Source organism: Podospora pseudopauciseta (genome assembly GCF_035222475.1).
Source record: "Podospora pseudopauciseta strain CBS 411.78 chromosome 5 map unlocalized CBS411.78m_5.2, whole genome shotgun sequence".
Classification (NCBI taxonomy): Eukaryota; Fungi; Ascomycota; class Sordariomycetes; order Sordariales; family Podosporaceae; genus Podospora; species Podospora pseudopauciseta.
This window is the reverse complement of record NW_026946666.1, coordinates 1387504-1410351: the sequence shown is the minus strand read 5'-3', so window position 1 is coordinate 1410351 and position 22848 is coordinate 1387504. Positions and strand designations below refer to the sequence as shown.

General features: G+C 52.4%; 4 protein-coding genes across 4 annotated transcripts; 2 read left to right on the top strand and 2 right to left on the bottom strand.

Annotated features, from left to right (window-relative positions):
- Window positions 1–86: 86 nt before the first annotated feature.
- QC763_503490 (uncharacterized protein) lies at window positions 87–3991 on the top strand. The gene is made up of 2 exons (XM_062912936.1): window positions 87–1251; window positions 1311–3991. The coding sequence occupies exons 1-2, from the start codon at window positions 167–169 to the stop codon at window positions 3820–3822; spliced, it is 3597 nt and encodes a 1198-aa protein (XP_062764164.1). The 5' UTR covers window positions 87–166; the 3' UTR covers window positions 3823–3991.
- Window positions 3992–5893: 1902 nt separating this feature from the next.
- Window positions 5894–8197, top strand: AVO2 (Target of rapamycin complex 2 subunit avo2; the record flags this gene model as incomplete). Its single annotated transcript, XM_062912935.1, has 3 exons — window positions 5894–6061; window positions 6312–6661; window positions 7138–8197. The coding sequence occupies 3 exons, from the start codon at window positions 5894–5896 to the stop codon at window positions 7991–7993; spliced, it is 1374 nt and encodes a 457-aa protein (XP_062764163.1). The 3' UTR covers window positions 7994–8197.
- Window positions 8198–14358: 6161 nt separating this feature from the next.
- Window positions 14359–15555, bottom strand: QC763_503450 (uncharacterized protein; the record flags this gene model as incomplete). The annotated part of the gene is made up of 3 exons (XM_062912934.1): window positions 15074–15555; window positions 14933–14986; window positions 14359–14879 (listed from the first exon to the last, which is right to left on the bottom strand). Exons 2-3 carry the CDS (start codon window positions 14973–14975, stop codon window positions 14359–14361), a joined length of 564 nt encoding a protein of 187 aa, XP_062764162.1. The 5' UTR covers window positions 14976–14986; window positions 15074–15555.
- A 3537-nt stretch (window positions 15556–19092) lies between these two features.
- Window positions 19093–22282, bottom strand: QC763_0083460 (uncharacterized protein; the record flags this gene model as incomplete). Its single annotated transcript, XM_062906156.1, has 2 exons — window positions 19093–21696; window positions 21752–22282. 2 exons carry the CDS (start codon window positions 22280–22282, stop codon window positions 19093–19095), a joined length of 3135 nt encoding a protein of 1044 aa, XP_062764161.1.
- Between the last annotated feature and the right edge of the window lie 566 nt (window positions 22283–22848).

Here is a 22848-nt window from a genome sequence, read left to right as displayed (position 1 = left end):
ATGCGGGGTTGGGTGTCAGGCGCGTGTCGCTGACAACTTCCAGGCAGGTTATCAGTGTGCTACGACTACTATTCGTTCGGCCCGATTAAGGTTAAGGCAGTCTTCATTTAAGTCTTCTTTCCCAGGCATTCTTTGTCATTTCAGAAGACAGATTGACCGGTATAACATGCACCCAATCAAAAAAACCATCTGCGCAACGACCACATGCCACGAACAACACCAGTTCCTCTCCGTGAACATCTCGACACCTACTTTCAAGATGTCAACTTCAACCGCCATCCTGGTCAATGATAACCAAATCTATGAGCGAGCTCGAGATTGTGAAAGTCTTTTCTGGAGGCTCCTAACGGACGAAACAGTCGATAATGAGCCCGTGGAGGCGAAGAACTACCACATAATTCGGGAGTACCACCAGCGTTTTCAGCTTTGGACTGCCTTCGTTGGGGTTTTTGCTCAACCTGAGGCGTCGCTAGATGCTCGACTTAGAGACCATCCACAAGTCCACAATCTAGTTCTTCGACTCCTCCAACTGTTGCAATCCAACCTAGCCCGGTTCAATCCATCGTTAATCTCGAATCATTCGAATCAAGCTCTTCCAGAGCCGGTCGCCGCCGCTGCACTCGACGCCATCCACGAAGCCATCGAGAGGCTTCAGCGTCTAGCCTCCATCATTCGCCAATCATCCATGGGAAGCTGGGCATCTAGAGTCAAAGCATACGCTCTCAAAGTGGACCCAGAAGAGATATCTGAATTCGAAAGGATCGCCTTGCTCTTTGTCAAGGGAAGATTGGATGGAGTATCAGAATCTCTTGCAGAACAGCTAGCTTCATCCATAACATTTCGACGACTCAAACTTCTGTATGTTAGGAGACATCACCAGAAGCTCGCTACCCCTCGCCAATATCTCCCATCTGTCGGTCCTAATTCAGAACCCAACCCGTCCCAAGCAGATATTCGAGTGCGAATTCCGGTGCCTGCGTCCCAAGCGCGCCATCGCTTAGGCAGCTCCCCACTTTACCAGCCAATATATGCCACATCTCAAACCAGCCCGTCGGTACTAGATCAATCCAGATTTCAGAAGGAGATTTCAAAGCCTGCTTCAGTCTTGGACAATGCCACAGTTAGCTTGTTTGGCCAAGGCTACTCGTATCCCCCACGGCCAAAAATAGAGGACGGTCTCGGCTTCTGTAAATGCCAGTGGTGCGCGTGCGAATTGAAAACTTCCGACTTGGAAAAACACGGATGGTGGAGGTAAGTTTTGTCATTCCATTTTGGGGTAGACAGGTAGACAGAGTTAACCTAACAGCTAGGGCTCATTTTCAACATGATCTCGAACCTTACGTCTGCATTTCCGAGGAGTGCATCGACAATTTAAGATACTTCTCCAAGCTCTCCGAGTGGCGTGAGCATATGGAGGAGGCCCATTCAAAGGAATGGGCACAAAAGATTCACAACACGGTGTGGTATTGTGATGTTGAACCCGGCGAGTATGCCGAGTTTCCCACCGGGGACAAACTGAGAGAGCACATCAAAACAAGACACAGCGCCATGACCGAGTCCAGGGTCGTGAGAAAGGTAACACGCAATATCTTGCGTGTTACCCGGAACGCCAATATCTGCCCGCTTTGCAATCAGGATGTTCTTGCGGTCTATGAGTTGCAATCTAGAATCACACAGGCCCCGTCCAAGGGAAAGCAAGCAGCAGAAAACGAGGATGTCGAATATTCGTTTGGCGGAAACGACACACAACAGCATGACTCGCCGAAGTCACCGGGTGATAACAGGCCGAGTTTTGTGGACTACGCAAAGATGGTCAAACACGTTGCCCAACACCTGAAGTCGTTGGCTTTCATATCAATAAGATACATCGATGATGATAATATCTCCGTTGACTCAGATCAAGCGGCTAGTGGACAGAATGGTTCGACGGAGGAGGGTTCTGATAATCGGCTGTTCGGTGACACTCCGGACGATGAAGGGCCACTACAGTTTGAGGATATCCCTTCGGACGTTCGCACAAATGCCCAATCTGATGATGAGGGCTTGGATTCTAACCCGGCCGTTCCGTCGGAATCCCTACCTCCTGTTCTCGGATCGGTGTATAGCAAGAGCTTTTATCCAGACCACTCCAATGAACCGGTTCACCGTGAAACCGGACGTTTTGTCGCTGCAGTCAGATCATTCGAGGAGTTTAACACCCGGGTATTGAGCAACTTGCCAGATGGCCAAGGGCCGCTGGAGTTTCAGGACACCCGGCCTGACCTTCGCACCTACGAAGAAGCACACCCAGGCCCTGGAGCAGCAACCGTTCCCAGTTCGGAAAGAGCGATTGGTGACAAACCGACAATGGCCAGGTCCTCGTCACGATTCGAGGCTTCTCCAGATGATGTCCGCCCCCGAGAGGCCACAAGGCCGCGTTCTTACAGCGGGTCCGATTTTTGGGAACGTGGCTCGGTTGACTCCTCGAACGAACAGCAGATGACTCTAAAGGAGTTTCTGGAGTCGCATGATAGAGACAAGTATGAGTGGGATTCCGCTGGTTGGGAAACCGAGCATGCATGGGTGGAACCCGTGCGCCAAGCTGGTCTAAACCTGACGACTCACAAGGTGTTTCACCATCGGGGTCAAGAATACCTTAAGCCGCCTTTTCCATTCCTTCAGGAGGGGGAAGCCCTGGGAGACTCAGGATCCACGATCACATATCGTGTTAAAGCTCCCGTTGATGTCACCTATCCGCGGTCCCTGGCCCTAAAAGTGATTGTCTGTCGTTCTCATGACCGTCCGCCTGGACCAGACTCAACAGCTCGTCGATCGACTTTGCAAGCGCTCAGCAAGCTATCAAGGATTCAGCATCCACATGTCGTTGTGTACGTGGCTTCATTCGAGGACTATTGTCTGAGCACAAGGCAGGTACGCCAGCGGCGGGGCTGGACAAAGGAAATCAACACACTATTGACGTCGCAGGTAATCAAGAGGCACATATTCGGCGTGGCCGTCTACCCACCCGCACAAACAAACTTGCAGGTCTTGTTAGAGGACTTCCACGACAGTCAGACTGGGGAAGATTCGACCAGGAAATCCGACAACACCTGGATGGGAGCTTATCTTTGCAGTTATTTCGGTTGCCTAACTCGAGCAATGCTCTACCTTTGGAACTCTGGCATCGGGATACAATATTCAGATATCAATCTCCGCAAGATTCTCATCGACGACTTTGGGCTCCCGGTCATTGGAACCATAGGCTTGACCCGCCACTTCGAGACACCAACAGAACCCGCCGGCAGACTCACCAAGTACAAGACCCCCTACATTCCCCCAGAAACTGACGAGTCTTCCATGGATCATCCCGACTCGCTTACCCTCCCGGGCCTTGTCTACTCACTCGGTTGCATATTCTTCGAAATCACATCTGTCTTGCTAGGATTGCCACGGGATAATCCTAGAAAATGGCTAGGCTTAAACTCTCATAACGCCGGGCTTGAAGAACCCCATTGGTTTACTTACCGGAGCGCGCTCGCTGGCGGTGCCAAACTTGAAGACTACTTCCAGGTCCTACGAGCACGCCAAAGCAATACTGACAAAAGTGTGATGCCGAAGCTAATCGAACCTGTGCTGAAGATCTTGCCCATCATTGGGGAGATGCTGGAAGTGAAGCCTGAGAAACGGCCACATTTGAAGGATTTGTACCCGTCTTTCAGACATTTATATGATTTGCCAGAATCACCAGGGCGCTGTGAGAGTTGTGAGGAGGAATGGTTGCAGTCCAGACCACGCCAGGAAACGGACATATCCGAGGAAAGGCCCAAGCAGACGAAGGTCTGACAAGGTGCTTCAGGGACCTCACGTTCTCATGGCTTTGACTACCTAGATAGCATGTTAGATAGTTCAGCCGTCCCTCATACGTCGAAGCCATCCTTACCTTATGTTGTTATTAATGTTCTAAATGGGAGTCGCTGCATTCTGATGATCCCAGGGTATATGATCAGCTGAAAGATGTAGTTCATCTTCTTCATTACATGTTTCTTCAAGAAGCTCGGCTCTTGATCTTCAATTAACCTGCGTCCATCCCGAAGAGTCCTCAACCTGGTCCCCTGACTCGCCTCGTATCCAGCAAAACAAATTCCCGTCAGAGCCAACCCACCGAAAACCCCGACCTCTGCATTTCCCGCTGATATTTCAGCTACCAGAATCATGATATCTTTTCTTCACCTGAAGCCAGTTGTCAAACCCTGCTTCGACGTAGTATGGGCGCGATTTCTCATCACACACGCGCTCATTCCTACGAGCCGTGGCACAATAGAATTCATAATTCAAATTTGACACTCACTTCGGGAAGCCAATCAGAGGCCCGATGAAAGTGACCCTCGTACATGAAGTTTGACCGACACAGCGGCATACACAATCTCCCCGATGAGCTCATCAATGTCGGGATTATCGTTGCGAAGACGATAAGACTCGAGACCGCTCATCAGCGAAGGAGGTGGACGAAGCAGGGTAGTAAAGCCTAAATCTATTCACTTGTCTACCCCTCTCTTCCTTTCCTGCTATAAGGTGCTCCGCGGTCCTCATCTCAACCTCGCCGTACTGCCTAGTGCTTCATCCAGAATGTTGCACTCTTCTTCTGAGGATGAATGGAAAAACTGTATTCTCGCACCTAGCTACATGGGTAAGCGGGGGACCGAAGCAGAAACCGGCAAATGCGGTAAGGTATCGGGCATGGGTTGGGTTCGCTCTGTGTGTATATGTGTGTCACGTTTCCTGGCCGAAAGCCAGGGCCACATAGCAACAGCAACCTCGTAGAAAGCTATTTATGGTTAGGTACAGGTTTTACCGTAATAATCCTTAAGGAGTAATTTCCCCAGCCCATTCAGGCCTTTCAATCCTTTACATCATCGCAATAAAGCCGGAGGTAATCAAGGCCCCCTATATGCTAAGCACCCAGCTCCGATCCCAAGCCCCAACTTAGTTCGTCCACAAAATGGCAAGTTACTTGGTAGTACATAGTACCCCAAAGGCAGGTATTCGTTGCCGAAAGGCATGTATGTATGCGAGCCCTGGCGAAAGATCTAGAGCGAAGGGTTGGGGTCGCTCGCTATGAATGGCCGGAAGTCGACGGTGGAAATGAGTGATTGAAGGTTGTGCAGCAATTCAAGATCGGCGTACTAGGTTAGAGTGATGCGGAGGCATGGCTGATTTAGTGTCGGAAATTCCAGTCGCACGTCTCGTTAATCGTGTGGTTCCGGGAAAGACATCTTGGGATTGGCGACGGAGACAATGTCCTGTTGTTGACTGAAAAAAGCCACGGCGGTATATTGGGAAGGCAAAAAGTCTCCAGTCAGGATTGGGGTTTGCTCTGAGGAACTTCAGGTATAGCGGTGCTAGTGCTTGAGCGTCTCCTGGCGCGCCTCATAGTTGATGGAGAATGTGATCGGAGGTGTTGTTTGCTTACCGTATGGGAGGACAACCGTTCTGGACTCCCATACTGCTCGATAAATTTTCAATCGAAGCTCAGTTGGGGGCTTGGAAAACTGCGCTGGCGAGGACGACATATTTTCGAATGATGTGGTGAATGGAAAACTGTTAGTTTGCGACAACATGAGAGAGGACACCTCGCAAGTGCGATTGGAAAAGAAGAAAAGAAGTGCTCAAATATGTGGCCTCGAAAGAAGAGTTTGAAGTGTGGATGCGGATCGAAGCCAAAGCCATGTGACCGCGAGGTGGGTTGTGAACGGCAGCCACATGTTCATGTTCAGCCACCAGAGCCACGCTTCGCGGATGTTCGAACGGAAAGTAATGTGCAGGTACGGTGAAATACTCCAACCCGTTACTGTGATATCATCCTTGCATCCCCTGATCCTTTGATCCTGTCACTCGCTATAATTCTTCACTGATCATGGACTCCCAACCCACCATCGCCAGCACCCTAAGCAGCGCTAATCCCCCCATGGCTCTGGAAGACCCAATTCCACTAGCAGACTTTGGACAACCCTACGAACACAACCCCGGAAACTTCATCGTGGAGTTTCAGCCCCGTCAACGCCCCAAAGCCAAGTTCGACAAAGTCAAACCAATCATCCAGTCATACATCCCCGGCACCGAGAAATAGGACAGGCTGGTGGACGGGATAGAGTTCGTCACACTTGCATCTGGGTATGCTCTCGTGGCTGCTACCTTGAAAGTGTTTGGAGACCGTTCACAGGTTGGAAACCATTTGGATGACCCGGTTGGGTTGCTGATTTGGGGATTGCTATTAGTGAGGCGGCTCGTATTTCAATGAAACACGGTGTGGTTCTTCACTAACAGTTGGTTAGGGTTTCGCAACGATTATCTTCCTGGGCTTTCATGAGCTGGTCAACATCGATGCGGCAGTCGGCAGAAACGGCAAGCCCGGGGCTCGGCGGGCCAGGATGACCGGGAAGCAATTGAGATTCATACTGGCTGTTCGGTGTGTGCTGCTCCTCGTTGCGGCCTTCATGGTTCAAGTCCGTGGACCGTTCTGGTGGACGCCGAGCATGGAAAGAGCAGAGAGGGATGGTCGAGCCTTGATCGATGAGGGCCTGTCTGTTACGAGTCGCAAGTGGTTCAGGCTGGCATATGTGATTGTGTGGTTCATGATGATTGGGTGGTTGTCGTTGGTGGTGGACGGGATGCACCGACTCGGGTTAACTACCCGGTTCTCTCGCTGGTGGAAGTAGCCTGAACTATATCGATGCCCAAGTATAGGCCCATGGTATACCTATAGAAATAGTTTATTCCGCCCTCGTCGCACATGATACCACCTACCACTTGATGTCGTTGCTGTTGTCTCTTGTTGTTGTGGTAGGGCTGAACTTGCAGGGATCATGCGTAGGCTAATGGCGGGGTACCTGCGCCACCCCGCATTTCGGACTTGACGGCGCGGAAGCCCAAGCGCTGTGTTCCAGGCTTGGGCCACGATCTGCGACGTCACTCCATCCCCACCAACCATCGCACTGACTCTCTCCACGATCATCAATTCACCACAGCTGCCCACGCCCAAAGCGCGAGCTGACCATGTACGTGCCCTTTCCTGTCCTTGTCTCTCATGTTAACACCTTCTTGCCCCTCCCCACCCACCATTTTGAACTCTAGTCACCACTAACAGCTCCTCAACTCCAGGATCGACCCCTCCATCCGCCTCCGCCGAGCAATCCGCTCCAATGACCACCTCCTCGTCGCCCGCATCCTCAAATCCCACCCTCGCCTCCTCCACAACCCCGACCCAGACGAGCGCTTCGGCCTGTCCAACTCCAACCTCCACCTCGCCGCCTCACTGGGCCATCTACAAATATGTCGATTGCTGATATCCCTCGGCCACGAACGAACCAGAACAGCCGATAACAACCCCACCGATGACGACGATAACATCACACCATCACTGAATGACAACCATCAAACACCACTCATGCTCGCTTCTGCCGCCGGCCACACAGAAGTAGTCCACTGCCTATGCGAATTCCACCCAGCGGGTATCGTCAGGCAGGATATACGAGGGCGGGACGCAATCATGGAAGCTTCACTACATGGACACGACACAGTTGTTCAGTTGCTGCTAACGTACGCGCCTGGTGGAGCGGAGAGTGCGTTGAGAAACGCTGATTTGGATGGGAATACCGCGTTGCATTTTGCGAGTAGTAATGGGAATTTGTTGGTATTAAGGACGTTACTGGCGGCGGGGGCGGATCCGAGAAGGACCAATGTTTGGCTGTGGACGGCCGAGGCGTACAGTGCTACTGTGCAGGCGGAGGTGTACCTGAAGGGGTTGGTGGTGGAGGTGGAGAGGAGGAGGGGGTTGAGGGCACAGGAAACGACACCACAACAAGAAAGTCCCAAGAGGATTAGGGAGGGAGTTGGGGTTATGGATGCCAGCCCGAAGAAGGAGGTGGTGGTGGGCAAGGGGAGTCCGAGGAAGGGGTTTAGCTTGGGTTTCATGGGCGGTGGGGTTAGGTTGGTGAGGGATGGGGTTGGGGATTGAGAGGGTTTCATGGGGTGTGCTGATGCTGTGCTTTGACAGTTGAACATGGCGTGAGACATGAGTGCGTCGGACACTTTTTGCTGCCTTTGTAAGATTCTGGGTGGTATATATCTGTTCGAATACATGCAGGGTACAAGGCTACGCTGATACGATCTCTTTATGAGCAAGGGAATAGGAATAATCTGTTCTGGTATGATTGTCTGACTGAAAGTCTGATCTCTCGCTGTAACACCAGACTTGGTGTCCCTTAAACTTACAGTCTTGTGCTGAAAATCATGCACGGCAAGACCTTCCCGGTCCCTCGCCCAACTCCCGTCTTGGCCTTCAAAAGCTTCGCTTACACGCCAGAGCTAACAACAGCCATTCTACATCCAGTTAGCGATCTTCATGATCACCAAGCCAAGAGTATTTCAGGGAGGAGCAAAGCACATTGAGACGCCGCATTTAGTTGCCTCCTGCACAGTAAACAAAATTGTTTCCGCCGAAAGCTTTGAAGTGACCACTGTGAACGCTGCACTGGAGAACCGGTGATATTCCTCCTTTTCATCTAATCTCATGATGCCAGGCCAGTTGTCCGAAGCCGCTGCCAATCACGTCAAAATGTCAGGGGTCTCAATCATTGTCGGGCAAGTACTATTTAAACCAATGCTCGTTGCTGGTTAAGTTCTTCTGAAAGCAACGCTGTCTTCAAGTCCTCAGTGCCTGCGATGGATAGCAACACCAACTCTGGGACCCCTAGTGGTCTCATCGATGTCCGCGTTCATGCTCTTCCACCTGTCTACGTGGCGGCCATCGAAGCGGCAGGCGGCGATCCATCCAACTTTCCCTCGGCTACTTGGTCCCCCGAAGCGGCCATCAACTCTCTTGATCTCTCTGGCGCTTCCCTCGGCATTCTCTCCGTCTCTGCCCCGGGTGTTTCCATTGCCGGTACCGGCCAAACTGCCCGCGACCTTTCCCGTGCTCTCAACACCCAGCTTGCCACGTATGCCACATCGTCCGAGAACTCTTCCCGTCTGGCCTTTTTCGGGGTACTTCCAGACTGGCAGGATGAAGACGGCACGCTCGATGAAACCGACTTTGTTTTATTGCCAGCAAAAGCACTGGAAGGGAGTCACGGTGTTCACATCCTACGGTTCGTACCTCCCGTCAAACCCTTTGTTCAAGCCCATCTGGGAAAAGCTCAACCACTACCACGCCTTGATCTTCCTGCATCTGACAACGCTCGACATCACCCGTCGGTTTATTGCGAGCGGTCTACCCCAGGCCGGTAATCGACTACCCCATTGCTACAACTCGCGCGGCGGTTGACATCGTCTTTGGTGGTATCATGCGTGATTACACCGACGTCGACATCATCCTCTCACATGCGGGAGGAACACTCCCTTACCTGGCCAATCGTATCGAGTGCTTGTTGCTCAACCCGACCTTGGCGGGGATGGTGAACATCATGCGCGAGGACGTCAAAGCTGGGTTTGCAAAATTCTACTTTGACACCGCGCTTAGTAGCTCCACTGCCCAGCTGGAGAGCCTCCTTAATTTCACGAGCTCTGATCGGGTCCTCTTTGGGACAGATTTCCCCTATGCTGGAAAGGAAGCTATTGCAGCTGTGTTGGGCCAGTACCACGATTTTGTTGGGAAAAACCCCAGGGGAGGAGCAATTCAGCCGGCGGTGTTGAGGGAGAGTGCTGCTCGGTTGTTGGAGAGGTATGGCCATCGTTGATTAGGGGGTGGATACTCAGGCTGGGGGGGCGCACGCAGGTGTTCGTCCAAACTACGCATCGTCCCCAACCTCCTGATTTATTTCACTGGCTCGTGATGGAGTTCAGTCACTTTGTGAGGTTTCGACCACCTTCTACAGTTATCTAATGGAGTCACCATACCATCGTATGCTCCGCGCTAAGGGTGCTGGCTGCCGGAGCATGCTCTTTAACACGGACTATGGTGTTTTCTGTGGAATTTCTTAGCTGGGACGAATTCTTGGAGTAGCTGGGTAAAGAAGGTGGCCTGCCAAGGGGCATTATCTGTCAGGATGAAGTTATAAATGGGCTAGCTACGACCGCTTAATGAAATCTTATGGGCAACGATGAAAGTTAATGGAAAGTGACTATGAGGTGAACATAATAAAAACACAACGAGTCAAGACCGTTTTTGAAATTACATTGCAACCTACTAAGAATACTTCCAAGATTGGGCTTATATAGGTAGGATGCCCAACTGAACTTGCGTTTCAACCTTAACACTTACCCCTTCTCACCTATTACTGGCGTTGGGTATGAACAATGTCACAAGAAGTATCACAGACTTTTTTTCCCGCGGGTAAAATACACAGGGTGAACAAAGCTTACGAGCTCCCATCTCGTGGGTGACGAACGTGCTGAAAGATGCGGTTAAGAGACTTGATTATTAGGATATCTATGCCATGCGGTGAGATGATGCCCCTGACCTGGGGGCAATGGCCCTACCTGATTTTCAGCTGATCATGATAGCAACAACCTAGAACGCACGACAACAACTACTGACAAGGGTTTAGAAATAGGCAGTGAAAGCAATATGCAGGTTCATGAGATAGCTTTGATGCCCTGTTTTCTCCCTGTTCTTGTCCCCCTTTTGTTCCTTTCTGCTCATCATCGTCATCATCAACTACTATCAGCTCAGGGGCCAAGTGTGGCTGGTGGGACTGGGGTGAAGCGTGATAGGTTTGCAGCTGAAGATGTGCCACGATGTGGCTTTGTCCCGTGGTCCTTTCAACGTGTGACATTTCAGGAGTCCGCTGCCACTTAAAACATCTCTTCGTCTTCCTCCTCCTCTTCTTCCTCTTTTCATGAGCGAACATATTTCAACGACTCCATTGCCCACCCTTCCAAACCCAGTATCGTAAGTCGAGGACCAACGCCTCATTCCGCACTGCGAAAAAAAAACGCCATCTCGAAGCCCCGATCTGGCTCGATTCCATATCTGGTCGACGAAACGATTTCCGCGTGGGTATATCGAGAGCAGGAGATTTTGCGCAATAGTGCGTTTAACGGCCGGCTGGGCTTTGATCTCGGCAATATTTAGATTCTTAAGATGGTGGATGGTGTGGTTGAGGAGGCGGTCAATAGTCTCGGAACATCAGCCTTCTTCCATGAGCACTGTGTTCGGCAACCCACCTTGGCATACGCTGTGAAGCTGGCCCCTCCCGGATGCAGTTTCACAAGAACAACAACTGGTATCTTGCGAAGAATTCTGACTCCATGTTAACTTTGAGTTTTTAGTAAGGTAGGTAATTGCTGGTTGGCCTTACCTTGCCACCCAAGTAGCGTTAAGCATAATCGGCGTATGCTTTTTCATCTCATTCATCATGTCCCCCCTGTGAAGTTTCAGATGGATGCTGGACGCAAGCAAATATCTAAGGAAATGTACCTCAAGTATTATACTCACCAATCAGGTGCGAATTCGCTGTGTTCCAACAAACTCAGGTTCTCACCCCCGAAGAGAATCTCCCCAACAACATTCGTGACATAAGCAAAATAAGTAAGCTCCGGTTGTGAAGGTGTGCTATTGCCAATCCCCTCTCCTATGTGAGCAACGATAAGTTGTGCCTTCTGAACAATCAGGTCTTCTTTGAACTCAACTGCACGACGAGAAAAGAATGATTCGAGGGGCTTCTGTCGTAAGCGGTGTAGCTCATGAGACTCTGTAAACATGTGAGAGCCGTCAAAGCCGAGTGCCGTTCTTTGTCGCAAACTGACCTCAGTACGGCGGACAGAACCGTGGGCATGACTGTTTTGGTAGAACCCCGGGTCTCTGATGGAGAGTTCCCAGGTACTATATCGCACGATTGGTCCTACAGATTGTGTGGATAACCCATGTCAGGAAATCCATCAGCAATCTAGCATGCAGGTAGGGAATGCCATACCATATCTTGTATGCAGTTCTGCAAGCTTGAAAGAAAGCATTCCGTAGGTCATAACCTCGTAATACGTCTGTTACCACCCTTTCGCAGCGGCCATCTTTGGACCAGGAAAGCCAGCAAGTGGATGAAACCAAATGCGGTAGATAGTCAGTGCAAGACCGTAGAAAGCAAGTCCCGCAGAGGTGACAACAACAAGATATGACCCGTTAAGATGACTCTGGTCTAAAAGCATCCTGTTCACGATCACCCTGAATGGTGAAGATTCCGTGGTGCGATCAGGTGAGGACAAAAACCCATTAAAGCAGAGAAGCACCTGACATCCCTAGCCCACTTAGAGACAGGCCTAGCTGTTAAGAGTGCTGAGAAACAGACAATCCCATTGTTCCCATCATTCTACATAAGTCATTGGTCATCCATGTGACTCGGGACTAAATCCTGATTCATAATGCGCTCTTGTACCTGTTCTACAAAAGAGAATTATCATGCTGGTTTCACAGAAACTTGTAGGGGTTGCCAATGTTGTTACATCTGTCACACAGCGGTCCTTTTCCCTGGCAGAACAACCTGATATCTGACGCCTCTTGTCTAGGGTAATCTCATCCAAGATCTGTACGAGGCAAAAGCTCCGATGTGTTTCGGATGTTGCACCTAGGGCTTCTTGCCATAACCTAAAGCATATTTTTATCTAGGTAGGTACTTTGCAGCCACTCGACCACAAGATGGGGGCTGTCTCTGACCCGTAAAGGCTTAGCCCAGTGTACATAAGGATGACGGTTGTGGGTAGCGAACAAGACTAAAAGTTTTTTCATATTCCTACCTAGATCGCTACTTCAAACTTTACTCTAGCATCCTATCTTTCACTCAAATGGAATTCCAATACTCATACGTCCTCGATCCATCCGAGTATGACACTCAAGGCCTGTGTGATGGCATCAAGGTTCGAATCCACCACCATCACAAGACCACCGACCTAGTCATCATTGGCGCAATTGAAGAATGGAAAGAGAATGTCGCCCCGGTTGGATCATCTAGCTGCCTCCCCTGTTATCCTCCTTGCTCAGACACAAATTATTTACTGACACGGTACGGCAGACCGAGGTGGCCTCCACCCCAAGTTCAACGCCGTGCCCCTTTCAATGCCGGGCCCCTTTCAATGCCGGAATGCCTCCCGGACCGACTGGTTATTGTCACCTGTGCTAACGAGTTTAGCTTTCTTAATGACGATGTCTTTGAGAATGCGGAAGAGACAGAAGGGCAAGAAACACTGACTGAGGTCCTCTCCGGCTTCGCCTTGCAGAACGCTCCACCAACAACGATGACGCGGTACCCAAATTGCCCATCAATAACATCAAGAAGATTCAAACATGGATGGTCACGGAGATGCTTAGAATCGATCCTGACCGGGGGCTAGTAGCTCTTAAACTCTGGCAGGTGTTTTTTCAGGGTGGCGGTGGTGGGGACTGCTCGAGAGCACAGCATTGCAGGTTGGCTGACCACATCGAGTATCGAAACGAAGACGTTGGAAAGACGTGGGTATATCCTATAGGGCCTATCCTTTTTTGGGTGCCAACATATGGCAGCTTCTGGAGTAGCATGTTCTACTTTGGCCGTGCCATCAGCATCCCAGATGAGAAAAAGTCGGTCTGTTCGGACCTGTGCCGGCCCGGGTAGATTGCCTTTGCTCTCGTGAACGATCTTTATTCTTGGGAGAAGGAGGAACAAGACGCCATGAAGAGCGGCAAGACCCATATTCCAAATGCCATCTTGGTCACCATGAAGGAAAAGGGGGTTGACCTGGCAAAGGCCAACAAGATTTGCTGCACTACCATCAAAGACTACGTCGACAAGTTCCTGGACGTCGTGAAAGAGGCAAAAGAAGCTCGAAAGTACTCGGTAGATCTTCTCCGCTTCTTGGACGCTCTGGTGTATTCGATTGGGCAGTCTTGTTTGGAGCTTGACCTGCCCCCAGATATCACCGCGATTTGAACTACAATGAGCAACAACTGAAATGGTTGACTTATGGCATACCGTACAACCTTTGGCGGCCTGAGTACTCAATGAAGTCAGCATCATTACACGCAAATACCATCTCCAAAGCTGATGGTGTCCATACCACACGCAAGATGGATTCAGCATAGCCAGGATGGTGTTTCCTACCTATGCTTCAGAGATACTGACCAGACAAATATACCTAAGATTCGTTATCACCGCAACCGAAAAATGAAACTTAACGATGCATCACCTCAGGGGAGAAACACTGCATTAATAGCTATACCCACCAAGACCCTTCACCCGGGCGTGCCCCTTGCCACCTTTGAACCGCTGACTACATTTTTTCCTTGTTTTGCCTTTCACCACCTGTCATACCCATACCCCTTAGCCAATACTTCATAAAGCTACCCCACAACAAACCCTCTTACCCCCCAGCCAGCATCAAACCACCGCATCAACCCCCCATCCCCATCCGGGATTAAACCCTCTGAACCCAAATGTAAGTCCTCCTCACCTTCCCCTCCCTGCCCCTCCTGCACCACCCCATCTCCCTCACACTCCGCCTCATCAACCTCCCATCCACCCCCGTCACACTCTCCTGATGCTCCCACTTCCCATTCCCCTGCTGATAAACAACATACAACCCCCCATTCCCGCTGCTCACCCCTAATCCAGTCAGCAACTCCCCCATGGTAATATTCCCCGGCACCTTGACAGTCCAATAGTCCAACCGAGTATACCCCTCCGTCAACTTCCAGGGCGCAACCGCACTCTGCAACACAATAACATCGGCGTGCTCGGTAGGAAAGAAGTAGTTGAACCCAGGCTCGGCACCAGCACCACCGGTGGAGTTGATGAGGTTCGCGGCAGGGAAGCCAGGGTGAGTGAGGGGAGGCGGCTGGGGGAGGCGGCCGGAGCCGTGGAGGCCGGAAATGTAAACGTAGGGGTTGTTGTTCGCGTCGAGGCCGGTTGTGGCGCCGGGGTGCTGATTCTGCGGAACTGGAAAAGGGGTTAGTGGTGATGATGGCAGGAAAAAGTGGAAAGAGACTTACACATCATGCCGGGGACGTTGGGACCGTACTTGGTATGGACCATTGTCGTAGTTGCTGTGGTGTTGGGATTTGTTAGTGGGTCTTTGTTTACTACCCCTGAAGGCTTGGCGTTTTGCCAAGGGGGTGATGGGTTGGACTTACAAAGAAAGGAAAGAGGCCCCGAAGACTTGGGTGAAGAGGGTTTTAAGAGATATGACAGCCGTGGTCTATGGGTGAATTGTTAATGTGAAGCCGGTGGTGATGGTCTGTTGCGGGCGGTTGTGATTGAGTGTGGTGTTGCGCCCGATGGCAAAGATCAATAACTTTGCCGCGCAACGAAATGAGGCTGGCAACAAGAAGCGTCTGGGTGGTGGTGATGATGTGCGATGGTGGTTTAAGCGGAAGGTGCCTGCGGTATCAGAGAAGAACGAGTGTGTGATGGAGGAAAAGATTGAGGGCAAGTGGTGAAAGTGCCCTGTTCTTATACCTGTGATGGAGCAGTAACACGGTGTCCGGTTCCAACATGGGCAAAAGAGATTACCAAACGTGACCCAACACAATTTTGTTTATCATAAGAGATTGAGGGAATTACTTTGGACGAAAACGCATTCTTGATCAGATGTAGCAGAAACGTCGAATATCGCATTTATTGGGACGATGACGTGATCCCCTCGGCGCACGGGAGCAGCATAAGTGAGGAGCAACCATTCACTGCTCCCTGCCTGGAGCAGGTTCGGATGATCTGGGCCATCCGAACCACGAGGGAGTCTTAAGTGGGCCCAGGCCGTGTTGAAGAAGGGACGATTTTGTCACATCTTGCTCAGCAGGGTCCCGGAGCTGATGTCTCCTTACCATGCCATTATCAAGAGCTACACATTCACTGACTCTCAGAACCACGCAGGCAAAAGGTTACCTATTTAACCACTGAACCGTACCACCACGAGAATATCAGCCCAGACAATGCACATAACCTGCAGTTATCCACCCAAGCGGTCTTCCAACCTCCAAAACCCACGATACCAGACATCCTGCTGTGATATAACAACTACCCAGCCCCCTCCAACACTGGTTGCCATTGGCAGCTCGTTTAAACCCAAGACCTTTCAATCACTGGATTTCGCAGGTACTTTATGACGCGCCTCCACCTTGTTACTTCATCACCAACCAACCACCAGGACCTTCAAGTCTTCACCCCATCAACCACCACTGACACTGATAAGATACTGCCCTGTGACACAATACTCAAAGTGGACCCCTCAACAAATGCAGCCGCTGAGTTGAGCTCTGCTGAGCTCCTCTTGATCACGGGCGTCCGTCTGAAGTTCAAAACAGGCAGACCAATCACCCCGTTGTGACACCACAAGCCATCGTGTGTCCGATTTACTTGGCCAGGACAAAGAAAGTATGTGAATGGCACCATCTCCCCACCATGGACGTGTCAGTTGACGTTGTTCTTGAAGTTCCATTGACTTCGAGTTGGCCAAGGAAGCCGGTCTTTGTGGATATCTAAATTGCCAGGCACCCGCTGGCAGCGAAGCACGTCTCCCTGCTATCTACACCTCGAAAGGCCATCAACACCCCACCTTTCCCCTAAAAACAGTAGGAATACACGCAAACGTAGCCCCATTACACGCATCCCACACCCCCTCAAACACCTGCACCTTGGCCTGGATATCATACACCTTGTCATTCGCCTTGACATAAAACAAGAACCGCTCCCCGGTCCAGCTGTCCACCCGGTTCCCATTCCCACAGTCATAGTTTTTCTTCCCCGAACACCCATCCGTGCTCCCCGCAAACGAGTCGCAGTATGTTTCCATCTTGCACACCGTCTTGCCGTTAATACTCAGCTCGGCCTTGTACAAAATGCCCTGGAAGTTGGCCGTGGTCATGGTGTACACCATGTACACCTCGATGCACGGGTCAGGAATGTTTGGTCTGGGTGTGACGCACTTCACACATCGTGATTCAACGTCGCAAATAAGATAGGTGTTTTGGCGGGCTCGCAGCAAGACATTGCTCACGGGCGACACAAGCGATTCCGAGTTGTCGGCCACGGGAGTGTTCGAAACCATTGAACGAGGCCGCCAAGGCGGCTTGATGACGGCTCCCTTGTTGACTCGCTGTCTCATACCTCCAGATGGAGAGATAATCCTCGGAGTCTCTGTCGCAATCGGGAGGACAGCGGTCACCTCTGGCAGTCCCCGTGGCTGGAGAGAAGAACATGTAGCGGTAACATCCCTTTGAGCACACACATCGCCGCTTTTGGGACAATTCGCATTGTCGATGAAGCGATAGATCGGAGTCGCGGTTGGGGTTACGGCACAAACCGTGGTGGTCCTGCATGCCTCCTTATCGCCACTCCCGACGCACTGGGACGACGTCGTGGAGAACCACGGGCTGGTGCAATCCAACGATGTCGGTCCAGGGAGGGGAGGAAGATCCCCCGGGCCACAGATGGAGCCTTCCGGGCATGACGTAGCCACACATACAGTGGCGAGGCCGCATATTTGGCCCTGGCGGTCGCCACTACAGGATCTGGTGGTGGTGGATGAGATGCAATTTGTAGGCAACGGAGCGCCGCCGCCGCCGGGTGCGGATGTGATGGTTGCTAACCTTGTCGGTTCCGTGAAGTGGGAAGGCTGGCCAGTTCGATCGGGTCGGCACCAGAAGTCGGTGCACAGAGTCCCACAGCCCGATGTACATGTCGGAGACGGGGTACCCGTGCTGTATGTAAACGTTTTAGACGGACCAAGCTGATCCTGTCCACCTATGTCTCCTCCGCCGCTGCCATCACCATTGCCTCCATCACTGCCATCATCATCACCGCTTCCTGGATTTGGGGGTGTCCACTGGCAAGATTCGCCGACCTGACGTTTTCCGGCCCCGCCAGGCTTCGGCTGGATAATGCATTGCCCATAAAGGCTCTGAACGTTCCAAACGGGGTTCACAGGCCAGCCGCGGGTTACATCTGCCCCCTCAAAAAACTGACCCGGCGGGGTAGTCTGGACGCGGCGCGAAGTCTGCTCGAGCAATCTTTTGACGGTTGCTGGGCTGTCAAAATCGCGCACATCGGGACGAATCGCCGCTGCCATGCCACGCCAGTACGCCACGAGGCCAGCCACAGCAGGTGCAGCATATGATGTCCCAGAACCAACCACCAGGCTTGAACCCTCGCCGGAAACCAGAACATTCTCACCAGGCGCAAACAGAGTGACTCGTCGACTCCACTTTGAAAACAACGACGATCGACTGTCCATGTTGGACGAGCCAACAACCAGCAGATTTGGAACTTCCTCTGCCTCTCCTCCCACAGGCCAATCATCATCCGGGATTGGGACCTGCACTCTACCATCTTGGTTGCCCTTGTCATTGCCCGACGCCGCCACCAACACGACGCCAAGTTTGTCCAACTCTCTTAAAAGCACCGCCATCATACTTCGCCGCCCAGTGTTTCTGGGTATTTTGAGCCGCAGTGACATATTGATGACGGATTTGTAACCACGGTTCTTCGTCTTGATGTCCTGGAGAGCAAGCACGAGCGCCTCTACAATCTGCCATCTGAAACCATACTGGTTTTCAGGTTGCGCCGAGTCGGTGTTAAGCCAGTGTATGCCGGGAACGGACGTGGTGACTAGAGTGACATGACCTCCAGGACAGACACCGTTAAACATGCCGCCAACAATAGACGCCACCTTTGTGGCGTGGCTGGTGTCCTGTCGCACATACCCCTCCCAGGAGCCATATACCTGCCGTGGTAACCTTTCGATTGTGGTGCCACTGAAGTGTGGATGCACACGGTCAAACTCGCTTTCTATAATGTAGACGTATTGTCCCTGGCATTCCGATTCGTGCCTGTTGTACCGGTAGCCAGGCTGGCCATCATGCAAGGTTGCTCTCACTCCCATGGCCGGGTCGTTAAAGTTGACGTTAGGGGGAATTGACAGATGGGACGGCCCCCAGTTGTAGCTATAATTTATCAAATCTCGCCGAGCCAGCCCTTGTTGTCGTCGATGGTTGCCTACCGTCATGTTGTGTCTGTTGCTCATCAGGGCGAGGCTGGGGTCGGCAAAGCCTGTGACATCGTGCCGCTTCCGAGTTGCGGCGGCCCCATACCCCGTATAGGCCGGCGGTGGCGCCACCATATAGGAATCGTCGGCAATCTGAGAGCGGAATTCATGTTAGCGCATGTGCAGAAGACCTTGCGGCGGTAAAACGGAGCTTACCCCAAGCTCATCGCCCTGATTGAGCAGAAAGTTTGCATAAGCCGTGCTGACCTTTTTCACATAGAAAAAGGCCACAAAGACAGGATCCGTCGATTCGATTACCGTAAAACCCCCAACATGACCCTCCATCCTAGAAACCTCTAGCTGCTGACGAAATCTAATATTAGTGCTCAAAGGGTCTGTAGGGATGAAGATGACATCCACCATGTTCGTATCGCAGTCCCGCCCAAACAGCTTGAGCCTGGTTTCAGACCCAGCTGTGTCGTCATCTTCTTTCAGCTCGGACGGTACGTTGTCGAGCACAGCCCGCTCATCCAGCGATCGGGGGGCGGGTTGCGGTGTTGCGCAGGCGGTTTCGGATACACTGAAGGTGGCGTCCGTGAGGGAACAGCCAAGTATAGGGAACTCGCTCGACATGGTGCGTGTTGTGATGGTTCGAACGGTGCCTTGAGTCTTTGTTGTACCATACGAGGTTGTCGAGATGGTGAGTGTTGCTGTAACTGGTTTGCAAGGGTTTGGAGCCGGGGGTGTGACAGAAAGCATCCCGCCACCGCCTCCGCGCCTAATCTTGGGCCACGGCGGAAGAGAGCACGGAGGTGTGCGGCAGCCAAACGTCCAGCCAGGCGGCCGCTTGATCAAGCGGGGGGGGAGCGGGCCCGGGCCGAAATCTTCGCCCTGGGGAAGCTCAATGTCCCACCAGAAGATCTTGATGTCAAGTTCGGGCCAGTCGATGCAAAGATTGAAGAACCACGCGTCACACTTGATACGAGTCTTGCCAGGGGGTGGGGGGATATCGGTTTCGATCACGGGTTCGATAATTTCTGTCGCGTCGGGCGGAAACCCGGGAAAGTCGATAGTTGGGGTCGGGAGGTCATCGTCCTCATCTTCCACGTATATGTCTTCAAGACCAAGTACGGGTGTTGGTACTGGCGGATTCTCGGGCCCAACAAAGCTTGTGGTGCTGGAAACCATTGCAGAGGTCGTGGTTGGATCACCGCCGTAACCACCATCAGAAGCGCCGCCACCCAGAGGCGGAGGAAGAACAGTTCTCGAGGTTGTCTGTCCGTCCTGGCCAGTCACCGCCAGCATGATGGGCGGCGGCTGGAAGCTCGGTCGTAGAGTGACGACTGCACCGGGTTGCTGTCCGCTTGTGACGTAGTGATTGAAGAAGTTAACAACCGTGACAGTCGTGGTGCTCGGTGTGCTCACGGCGACCAGGGTCGTGGTGGTGGTGCCGACCTCCAACGTGGCCGTGTAGGGCTGCATGGTGATGACTTTGGGTTCAGATAAACTGCTAGAAGGGAAGACCATGATGCAGGGAGCTTGGCATTGTGCAGCCGGAGTCTCAAACACCTCTTGACCAATGTACACAACATCACCGTACTTCTCGTCCTCAGAATCACCGGACCCAGCCACTTGAAAGTCGATGCTCCAGACCATGGTGCCGCCAAAGCATCTCGAGTCGGCCCATGCTTTCTTAGCGGCGAATGTTTCGTCATCGTCGTAACCAATCCACTGATCATCCCAGGTGATCTGCTTCATCATGGCATCAGAGAGGTACTGCGGTGTGAGACCCTTCTTATCAATCAGCTGCTGGATCTCGTGGAGTGACATGACACCCTCATAATTGGTGCATGGTGCCGGATTGCTGCCCCCGGAGAACGGACACAGCAGCTGGTTGCAAGTTGGGTCTGCCAGGGTGTAACCGCGGCCGTACAGCGCCAGACCAAAGTTGAGCTTGGCTGGGTTCAGCCCGTCAAACCAGAGCGGCTTTGTGTTCTCGGAAATCTCGCGAATGTCGGCTTGGCCACGGACCTTGCTACCCAAAGCCTTGACGTCGGCATCCCACGGACCATGTAAATCATACGCCATGAAGCCAAAGAAGTCGACGTAGGGCTCCATGGCCTTGGCATCGAACCAACGCAGATACCAGTAGTCGGGCGCCAAGGTCAGGCTGATGCCGTACTTGCTGCCGTATGCTGCCCGCATTTCCTTCATCAACAGAACGAGCTTGCGCGTGTCAGCCAGTTTATTACCGCCTCGGTCAGGGTCACCGGGATACTCCCAGTCAATGTCGACACCAGTGAAGCCGTACTCGTCCATGTAGTCCTTCACCGACGAGATGAAGGCAGCGCGACGGCCGTAGTCGGCAACCATCCTGCTCCAGGTGAAGTGCGTGGGCGTGCCCTTGTCACTGAAGTCAAAGCCGCCAATGGCAATCCATGTCTTCAGCCCGGGCTTGGCGAGGCTGGTGAACTCGCGCATCATAGCTGGATCATCGGGATGAGCATGGGCGATCTTGTAGGTGACCGGGTCGATGGAAGCAAATGAGTAGAACAAGTGAGTGTATCCGGTGGTGTTCAGCTGTCTGGGAGACACCTTGTTGCAGAGGCGGTTGCGAACGTTCCAAGACTGATAGTATCCGATGTGACGGCCACCTGTACTGCCACCGCCGTAGGGGCACGATGGGGGGCCTGTGATGTAGCAGGAACCGTATCCGGCCTGACAGGGCAACGTGCCTCGCAAGGGGTCGGCATTGTGGCAATAAGACTCGGTCGACTAGGTAGACAGTCAGCAGTCGCTCAGAATAGCACACAAGTAAGTGTAAACTCACACCACACCAGCCGCTGGCCGAGCAACACAATTTCATTCCGCAAGGCATCTCAGCAAACTCGCTGTGCTCGCCGCACATGGCCGTCGCGTTGCAATTGGAACGACAGCCCTCCCCGCAGAAATCAGGACCAAAGCCGCAGACATTGTCGGGGCCGCAGCAGCTGTTGTCAATGCAGGGGCCGTCATGGCAGTACAACGGCCCGTCTCGCCGCTTTGACAAGCCTTCGGAACGTCTTGACAGGTCGGGAGATGACCCCTCGACAGGTTCCTCGAAAAGAAGAGGCTCGTGAGGGGTGAGCTTGAGGGGGTTGGTGTGGGCAACGCCACGACGAGCGTCGGGAATCGCGGCAGTGTCACGACGCTTAATCGAGATGGCAGCAGCATCCCGAGGCAGATTTTGGATGTTGGGTGCGGTGACGACATTGATATTTGTTGTAGAAGAATAAAGAAGCGGCGACGCGCACAGAAGGAGCAGGAGCACAGCAGCGGCCCAAAGGCCTGTGCCGGTCCGACTCATACCTGCCAGTGTCATCCTCACAGGACAGGCACTTCAGGCTAGATGCTCGACAGGACCTTCCCACATGAGGAATGCCAGTGCTGTGCTGGGACTATACACATGTTTATCAACTTCTGCTTGCTCTCGTTACCGGGAGTCTGGAGTCAATAGTGCAGGAAATTTGCAACATAAGCAAGGACCTACCTAGCTGGGATCGGCGTTCTCTTGCATGTGGCAAACATGAAGACATTCTCAGGTGATTTTCCGTCACTCGCGACAACTTGTTCAACTCCCTGACTTTCCGTCAGCAATCGGGCTCCTAGCGGAGTATCCGGGCCGCGTCGCCCCGAAAACTCCAATCCCGATCCCGGCAAGTACAGTCGCTCTAGAAAGAAAGGGACTACTGCCCGGCCCGATGTCACCCGGAGCAGGTCTGGAGCACGCGCTGATCCAAAGACCAGACTTGATGGACTTGTGACAGAGGTGTGATATGGGCACGCCAAGGCCAGGCTGCCGTCAAAATTATCAATCCGGGGACCAAAGTGGGAGCATCGGACTTTTTGCCGCCCATTCCCATGTGAGTGCCATTTGGGAGGTCTATA